The 8585-nt window shown below is 70.1% G+C and overlaps 1 protein-coding gene across 4 annotated transcripts; it reads left to right on the forward strand.

The window, feature by feature from the left end:
* The first annotated feature begins 1804 nt into the window (after positions 1 to 1804).
* LOC128852087 (rho-related BTB domain-containing protein 2-like) lies at positions 1805 to 8500 on the forward strand. 4 transcript variants are annotated; one of them, XM_054065707.1, is made up of 9 exons: positions 1805 to 2046; positions 2977 to 3080; positions 5283 to 5468; positions 5555 to 6456; positions 6683 to 6801; positions 6927 to 7077; positions 7446 to 7529; positions 7598 to 7703; positions 7777 to 8500. In XM_054065707.1, the coding sequence occupies exons 1-9, from the start codon at positions 1855 to 1857 to the stop codon at positions 8393 to 8395; spliced, it is 2463 nt and encodes an 820-aa protein (XP_053921682.1). In that variant the 5' UTR covers positions 1805 to 1854; the 3' UTR covers positions 8396 to 8500. The 4 variants fall into 4 exon arrangements, with proteins under 4 accessions (XP_053921682.1, XP_053921683.1, XP_053921684.1 ...); XM_054065708.1 differs by having other exon boundaries at positions 1806 to 2046; positions 7441 to 7529; positions 7777 to 8071; XM_054065709.1 differs by lacking the exon at positions 7598 to 7703 and having other exon boundaries at positions 1806 to 2046; positions 7777 to 8071.
* Positions 8501 to 8585: the final 85 nt, after the last annotated feature.

Here is an 8585-nt window from a genome sequence, read left to right on the forward strand (position 1 = left end):
GATGGAGGAGGGGGGGAGTCCCAGCAGGGGGGGGCGGGGGGGGCTCCCAGTTTGGTTTTTGGGGGAGAAACTGGAATTTTGGCCACCGTGGGCAAGGGGGGGGCTCAGGGCTGACACCCCCACCCTCAAAAGGGTATGGGAGGCTGTCCCCCCCCCCCAGGGTAGGTGCTGGGGTCCCCCCCATAGCAAAGTGGGTGCTGGGGCCCCCATAAGAGTGGGTGTGGGGTCCCCCCCAAGTTGGATGTGGTGTTATCCTGGGGGGGTTGGGGTCCCCTCCAGGGTGGGTGCTGGGGTTCCTCGGGGGGGTTTTGGGGTCCCCCCCCCAGGATGGGTGCTCAGGGTGACCCCCTGGTGCAGTGGGCGCGGGTCTAACCCGGGGGTGCGCAGGGACCCCCCCTCTGCCCCCCCTTAACCTCTTCGGGGGGGCAGCACAGCCCCCCCCGAGCTGCCACCTCATTAATATGCATTAAAGTTTATTTAACAGCCGGTGTCTGATTGGGGGGGGCTGAGGGGACCCCCCCGGACCCCCCGCTGCGGGGGGGGGAGATGGGGGTGTGCGAGGGGGGGAGAGCATGTGGGGGTACGGGGGGCCACAGGGTGGGGATGTAGGGGTGGTGTCGCTGCTGGTACTGGTGCTGCTGGTGGCACTGGTGTTACTGGTGTTACTGGTGCCGCTCCCCGGTGGGCGTGGCCCGGAGGAGGGGGCGTGGCTTAACGGGGGGAGTTGGCGCGAGATGGGCGTGGCTTTGTCGGGGGCGTCACGTGCGGGCGCCCCCTCCCGGCGCTCCTTTGTCCGCGCGCGCCCTGGGGAGGGGGCGTGGCCTGCCGGGCGGTGCCGGGCGGGGATTGGCTGGGCGGGGATGGGGGCGTGGCCTGGCGGGGATTGGCTGGGAGGGGATTGGCTGGACAGGGGTTGTGGGCGTGGCGGGTGTGGCCGGGCGGGGATTGGCTGGGTGGGGATTGGGGGCGTGGCCTGGCGGGCGTGACTGGGCGGGGATTGGCTGGGCAGGGGTTGTGGGCGGGGCGGGGCCGGGCAGGGATTGGCTGTGTGGGAATTGGGGGCGTGGCCTGGAGGGCGTGGCTCGACGGGGATTGCCTGGGCGGCGATTGGGGGCGGGGCAGGGTGGGCAGTGCTGTTACTGCTGGTGTTACTGCTGTCACTGGTGTCCCTCCCTGGTGCCGCTGGTGTTACTGGTGTCCCCGGTGCCACTCCCAGAGTGGGAGTGGCCGGGGAGTGGGCGTGGTTTAGGAAACCAATGGGCGGGGCTTAACGAGGGGCGGGGCTTCTCAGGGGCCCCACTTACCCCCCGCCGCCCGCGGGACTGTCCCGTGCGCGGTGCCCCTGCCCGGTCCTGGGTGTCCCTGGTGCCACTGGTGGTCCTGGTGCCACTGGTGGTGCCGCCGCCTGCGGCTCCCGCGCTCCCCGAGTGGGCGTGGCCTGGCCGACGGGGGCGTGGCTTAGGGAACAAGGGGCGTGACATACAAAGGGGAGTAACTTACAACTTGTTGCCTCCCCCCCCTCCGCGTGACGGTCACGTGCGCGGGCGCCGCCTGCCGGCGCTCCTTTGTCCACGCGCGGCCGGGGGGCGTGGCCAGGCGGGGGGCGGAGCCGGGCTGGGATTGGCTTGTATCGCCGGGGGCGTGGTCATGCGCGGTGGAGGCGTGGCTTGGCGAAATGCGCGGCTCTGCGATTGGCTGGGCGTGTCGTGGGGGCGTGGCCCGGCGGGCGGCGCGGCTCTGCGATTGGCTGGGCGTGGCTGGGGGGGCGTGGCCCGGCGGGCGGCGCGGGGATTGGCCGGGGGCGTGTCGGGGGCGCGTCCCGGGCGCGGGCATGGGCGGGGGCGCGCGGCGCCGATGGACCTGGACGTGGACTACGAGCGACCGAACGTCGAGACCATCAAGTGCGTGGTGGTGGGCGACAACGCCGTGGGCAAAACGCGCCTCATCTGCGCCCGCGCCTGCAACGCCACCCTCAGCCAATACCAGCTGCTCGCCACGCACGTGCCCACCGTCTGGGCCATCGACCAGTACCGTGTGTGCCAGGAGGTGCGGGGGGGCACCGGGGACCGGGGGAGCGGGGGGGAACCGGGGGGAGTACCGGGAACCGGGGGGAGCGGGGGGGAACCGGGGGGGCACCGGGAACCGGGGGGAGCGGGGGGGAACCGGGGGGGCACCGGGAACCGGGGGGAGCGGGGAGGAACCGGGGGGGCACCGGGAACCGGGGGGAGCGGGGAGGAACCGGGGGAGGCACCGGGAACCGGGAGGAGCAGGGGGGAACCGGGGGGAGCACCGAGAACCGGGAGGAGCAGGGGGGAACCGGGGGGAGCACCGAGAACCGGGGGGAGTGGGGGGGAACCGGGAGGGCACCGGGAACCGGGGGGAGCGGGGGGAAACCGGGGGAGGCACAGGGAACGGGGGGAGCGGGGAGGAACCGGGGGGGCACCGGGAACCGGGGGAACTGGGAGGAACAGGGGGGAACCGGGAGAACCGGGTGGGGGGCACCGGGAACCGGGAGGAGCAGGGGGGAACCGGGGGGAGCACCGGGAACCGGGGGAGCCGGTGGGAGCGGGGCGGAACCGGGGGGACCGGGAAGAGCGGAGGGGAACCGGGGGCAGCAGGGGGGAGTGGCATGGGGGGCACCGGGATCCCGGGGGTTGGAGGGGTGGGAGAGGGCGGGGGGCACCGGGGGTCCCGGGGGGGAGTGGGAGAGGGATGGGGGGCACCGGGGGCGGGAGGGGGGGCGGACACGGGGGTCAATAGGGGCGGGGGGGCCCGGGGGGCACCGGGGGTCCCGGGGTGAGAAGGGGCGGGGGGGGAATTGGGAGGTCCGGGGGTCCTGGGGGCAGCGGGGGTGTCCCGGGGTTCAGGGGGGGCTGCGGGTGTGGGGGAGACTGGGGGGTACGGGGATATCGGGGTCAGGAGGGGCTCTGGGGGGCACCGGGGGGGTTCTGGGGTGACGGGGCCGCGGCCGAGCAGGTGCTGGAGCGCTCCCGGGATGTGGTGGATGAGGTCAGCGTCTCCCTGCGCCTCTGGGACACCTTCGGCGACCACCACAAGGACCGGCGCTTCGCCTACGGCAGGTGGGGACCCCCCGGCACCCCAAGCCGGGCCACCGGCACCCCAAACCGGGCCACCGGGACCCCAAACCGAGCCACCGGCACCCCAAACCGGGCCACCGGGACCCCAAACCGGGCCACCGGCACCCCAGACCGGGCCACCGGGACCCCAAACCGAGCCACCGGCACCCCAAACCGGGCCACCGGCACCCCAAACAGAGCCACCGGGACCCCAAACAGGGCCACCGGGACCCCAAACCGAGCCACCGGCACCCCAAACCGGGCCACCGGCACCCCAAACAGAGCCACCGGCACCCCAAACCGGGCCACCGGCACCCCAAACCGGGCCACCGGCACCCCAAACTGAGCCACCGGGACCCCAAACCGGGCCACCAGGACCCCAAACTGAGCCACTGGGACCCCAAACAGAGCCACCGGCACCCCCAAACAGAGCCACCGGGACCCCAAACAGTGCCACCGGGACCCCAAACCGGGCCACTGGCACCCCAAACCCGGCCATCGGCACCCCAAACCCTGCCCTTGTCACCCCCCCCTCCCCCAAGACTCCGACCCACGCCACCCGGCCCCCCCCCGCACCCCAACCTCCCCACGGGGACCGCGGTCGGTGCCGCGGCGCTGGATCCAAACGGTCCCACGGGTGCTGCCGGCACCGGTGCCGTTGCCCGCGGAGGCTCTGTGGGGACGGTGGCGGTGTGGGGCAGCCCCACGGCAGGTGTGGGGGCGGCGGTGGCAGCGGGGGAGCCCCGTGGCCGTGGGGTCCCCGCGGGCGGCCGTGGGGCAGAGCCAGGAGGGACCTTCCCGGGGCAGTGGGGCAGCACTGGGGCGGTGTGGGGCAGTGTGGGGCGCAGTGTGGGGGGAGCAGTGTGGGGGGCAGTGGGGCAGCGCTGCTCTCCCTCTCCTCACTCCTCTTTCTCCCTCCTTGCCCTTCTCCTCCTCCTTTCTCCTCATCCTCCTTTCTTGTCCTCTTTCTTTCTCCTCATCCTTTTCTTCCCTTCCTCCCTTCCTCTCTTTCTTTCTGCTCGTCCTCCTCCTCCCCCTTTCTCCTCATCCTTCTCTTTCTTTCTTGTTCTCCTCTTTCTTTCTCCTCATCCTTTTCCTCCCTTCTTCCCTTCCTCTTTCTCCCTTTCCCCCTCCTTTCCCCCTCCTTTCCCCCTCCTTTCCCCCTCTCCTTTCCCCCTCCCCTCTCCTTTTCCCTCTTCTTCCCTCTCCTTTTCCCTCTCCTTTCCCCCTCCTTTCCCCCCTCCTTTCCCCCTCCTTTTTCCTTCCTTTTCCTTCTTTCTCCTCCTCTTCTTTCTCGTCCTTTCTTTCTCCTCTGTCCTTCTTTTTCCTTCTCCTCATCCTCCTCTTCTTTCTTGTTCTCCTCTTTCTTTCTCCTCATCCTTTTCCTCCCTTCTTCCCTTCCTCTTTCTCTCTTTCTCTCTTTCTCTCTTTCTCTCTTTCTCTCTTTCTCTCTTTCTCCCTCCTTTCTCCCCCCTTTCTCCCCCCTTTCTCCCCCCCTTTCTCCCCCCCTTTCTCCCTCCTTCTTTTTCCTTCCTTTTCCTTCTTTCTCCTCCTCCTCTTCTTTCTCGTCCTTTCTTTCTTCTCTGTCCTTCTTTTTCCTTCTCCTCTTCCTTTCTTCCTTTCTTCCCTTTGTTCCCTTTCTTTCCTTTCCCTCCCTCCTTCCTCCCTCCTTCCTCCCTCCCTTCTCCCTCCTTCTTTTTCCTTCCTTTTCCTTCTTTTTCCTTCTCCTCTTTCTTTCTTTCTTTCTCTTCCTTTCTCTTTCTTTCTCTTCCTTTCTCTTCCTTTCTTCCCTTTCTCTTCCTTTCTTCCCTTTCTCTTCCTTTCTTCCCTTTCTCTTCCTTTCTTCCCTTTCTCTTCCTTTCTTCCCTTTCTTCCCTTTCCTTCCTTCCTTTCCCTTCCTTCCTTTCCCTTTTTTCCTCCCTCCCTTCCTCCTCCTCCTCTTCTTTCTCGTCCTCTTTCTCCTCTGTCCTTCTTTTTCCTTCTCCTCATCCTCTTCTTTCTCTCTTTCCTTCCTTCCTTCCTTCCTCCCTTCCTTCCTTCCTTCTCTCTCCTCCTCCTCTTCTTTCTCGTTGTGCTCTCTCTCTCTCTCTCCTTTCCTTTGTTCTCCTCTCTGTCTCTCTCTCTCTCCTCTCTCCCTCCGTCCCCTCTCTCTCCCTCTCCCGCGGTTCCCGTTCCGGTTCCCGTCCCGTTCCCGGCGCGGCGCAGGTCGGACGTGGTGGTGCTGTGCTTCTCGCTGGCGAACCCCAACTCCCTGCGGCACGTGCGGAGCGTGTGGTACCCCGAGATCAAACACTTCTGCCCGCGGACGCCCATCGTGCTGGTGGGCTGCCAGCTCGACCTGCGCTACGCCGACCTGGACGCCGTCAACCGCGCCCGGCGCCCCTTGGCCAAGTGAGGCTGCGGTGCTGCCGCGGGGACGGCGCGGGGAGCCCTCCGCGGCGCGCGCGGTGACGCCGATGGGCTCCGTGTCCCCGCAGGCCCATCAAGGCCACGGACATCCTGCCGCCGGAGCGCGGGCACGAGGTGGCGGCGGAGCTGGGGGTGCCCTACTACGAGACCAGCGTGGTGGCGCAGTTCGGCATCAAGGACGTCTTCGACAACGCCATCCGCGCCGCCCTCGTCTCGCGCCGCCACCTCCAGTTCTGGAAGTCCCACCTGAAGAAGATGCGGCGGCCGCTGCTGCAGGCGCCCTTCCTGCCGCCCAAACCGCCGCCGCCGCTCATCCGCGTGCCCGAGGCGGCGGCCGGCCCCGGCGGCGGCGGCGCCGCGGCGCTCTTCGGCAGCCCGCTCTGCGCCGACGTCGTCTTCCAGCTGGAGGGCGGGCAGCGCGTCTTCGCGCACCGCGTCTGCCTGGCCACGGCCTGCGCCAGGTTCTACGAGCTCTTCACGCTGGCGGGGCCGCGCGGCAAGGAGCCGGCCGCCCGCGCCCGCAGCCTGGACGGGGAGCGCGGCGCCCTGGCCGAGGCCGCCCTGCGTGCCGCCCACAGCGACGACGCCCTGCGGACGGCACCGGCGGACGGCGGCGCCCGCGACCTCTCGGCGTGGGGCCGCGGCTTCGTCAGCCTGCGCTGGGAGCCGGTGGCCGACCCGGCGACGGGCCGGGAGCGGCGCATGGCGGTGGTGAGCATGGAGCGGCGCGTGCCGGCCGAGCCCTTCCGCGCCGTGCTGGAGTACCTGTACAGCGGGCGGCTGGAGCGGGCGCGCGGCGACCTGCGGCAGGTGGCCACCATCGCCGAGCTGCTGGAGGTGTTCGACCTGCGCATGATGGTGGCCAACGTGCTCAACCACGAGAGCTTCATGAACCACGAGATCACCAAAGCCTTCCACCTCCGCCGCGCCAACCGCATCAAGGAGTGCCTGGCCAAGGGCGTCTTCGCAGGTACGGGCGGTGCCCGGCGCGGAGCCGCAGTCACGGACACCCCCGTCCCCCTCCTTTTGCCCCCGGAGCCCTTGTGCCGTCCCGGTGCTGCCGCGGTCGCCGCGCCGGCTCGGCCAGGGAGGGAGCAGCCGCCAGCGGCCGCAGTGCCGGGGTCCCCGAGCCCTCGTGCCACCCCGGTGCCACCCGGCGCGGTGCCTGTCCCCACGCCGAGCCCTTGCCGCGGCAGACGTGGTGTTCCGTGTGGACGACGGCGCGGTGCCGGCACACAAGCCCCTGCTCATCGCCGGCTGCGATTGGATGATGGCCATGTTCCGCGGCGCCTTCCGCGAGAGTTACGCCACCGAGGTGAGCGGCTGCGGGCGCCGGGGTGGCGGCACGATAGGTGCCTCCGGGCAGCGCCGCGGCTGTGCCGGGGTGGGGGTCCCGGCGAGGGCTCTGCGGGCCGAGACCCCCAAACGGCGCTGTCGCAGGTGGCGCTGCCCGGCACCAACCGCGCCTGCCTGCGCGCCGTCCTCGACTTCCTCTACACCGGCGCCTTCTCGCCCGCGCCGGAGCTGGACGCCACCGAGCTGCTGGTGCTCGCCAACCGCCTCTGCCTGCCACGGCTGCAGGCGCTCACAGGTGAGGGCCGCGGTGATGCCGCCGCCAATGTGGTGCCACTGTCAATATACCACCGCGGCTGATGTGACACCGCGGTCAATGTGACACTGTGGTCAATGCGACACCGCAGTCAATGCGACGCTGTGGTCAATGCAATGCCATGGTCGATGCAATGCCGCGGTTGATGCGACGCCATGGTCGATGTGATGCTGTGGTCAATGTGACACCGCGGTCGATGCGACGCCGCGGTCGATGCGTGGCAGGGGATCGATCCCAGCGGGTCGTTAACGCAGCGGTGGCGTCGGCGCGTGGTTCGGCGCTGGGGCTCTGTGCCCTCCCCGGTGCCGGAGCCCCTGCGGCGGTGCCGACGGTTTCCCCCCGCAGAGCAGTACGCGGTGGAGGAGCTGCTCCGGGCGTTGGCGCAGCGCGCGGAGATGGACGCGCAGGTGCTGCTCTTCCTGGAGCTGTCGCAGGTACGGCGCCGCCGCGGTGCCGGGGTGGCGGGGGTGGCGGCGGTGGCTCTCATGGTGCCCCTCCGCAGGCGCACAACGCGCCGCAGCTCGCCGCGTGGTGCCTGCACTACGTCTGCACCAACTACAACCGCCTGTGCCGCCGCTTCCCGCGGGAGATGAAGCTCATGCCGGCAGGTACGGCGCGGGCGGCGCGGGGCGGCGCGGGGGGCGCGGGGACGCGGTGCTGAGCGCCGCCGCTGTGCCGCAGAGAACCGGGAGCACTTCGAGCGGCACCGGTGGCCGCCGGTGTGGTACCTGAAGGAGGAGGACCGGTACCTGCGGTGCCAGAAGGAGCGCGAGCGCGAGGAGCAGCTGCAGCGCAAACAGCGCCCGCGCACCAAATGGTGCTTCTGGCGGCCAAACCTCGCCTGAGCCGCACCGGCACCGCCGCCTTCCCCGCGCACCGGGACCGCGGCCGCTGTGCCCCGTGTGCCGGGCCGTGCCGAGCCAGGCCGAGTGTGCCGTGCCATGCCCGGCACGTGCCGTGCTGTGCCAGGTGTGCCGTGCTGAGCACCCCTGGCTGTGCCGTGCTGTGCCAGGCTCTACCAGGTTGTGCCGTGCCAGGCTCTGCCGTGCCATGCCGGGCTGTGCTGTGCTCTGCCGTGCCGTGCCAGGCTCTGCCGTGCCGTGCCAGGCTCTGCCGGGCTGTGCCATGCCGTGCCGGGCTGTGCCGTGCCGTGCCGTGCCATGCCAGGCTCTGCCGGGCTGTGCCGTGCCGGCAGGGGCGGTGGCACAGCTGTGCTACCTCTGACCGCGCAGTATTGTGGGGAGGGGGCTCTGTGCCCCCCGCCGGTGCCGGGCTCTCACCGGGCCGGATTTGGTGCTGATTCCCCCCCCCACGTGCCGGCGCCGCGCTGGGGGGGCCCCAAGGGCTCAGGGGGGGCAGAGACCCCCCAGTGCGGCACCCGGGGGTTCACCCCCTGGGGGGGGTCTCTCTCGGGGGGGTCTCTCGGGGGTCTCTCTCGGGGGGGGTCTCTCTCGGGGGGGTCTCTCTCTCGGGGTCTCTCTCTCGGGGGG

This window comes from Cuculus canorus, chromosome 4 (genome assembly GCF_017976375.1).
Source record: "Cuculus canorus isolate bCucCan1 chromosome 4, bCucCan1.pri, whole genome shotgun sequence".
In the NCBI taxonomy this organism is placed as follows: Eukaryota; Metazoa; Chordata; class Aves; order Cuculiformes; family Cuculidae; genus Cuculus; species Cuculus canorus.

Bases quoted from the DNA above. Each gene is read 5' to 3' on its own strand.
- LOC128852087 (XM_054065707.1), top strand. From the start codon at position 1,855: ATGGACCTGGACGTGGACTACGAGCGACCGAACGTCGAGACCATCAAG. The intron at 7,078-7,445 runs GTGAGGGCCGCG...CCCGCAGAGCAG, and splicing joins ACGGCTGCAGGCGCTCACAG to TACGCGGTGGAGGAGCTGCT. The intron at 7,530-7,597 runs GTACGGCGCCGC...GCCCCTCCGCAG, and splicing joins TCTTCCTGGAGCTGTCGCAG to GCGCACAACGCGCCGCAGCT.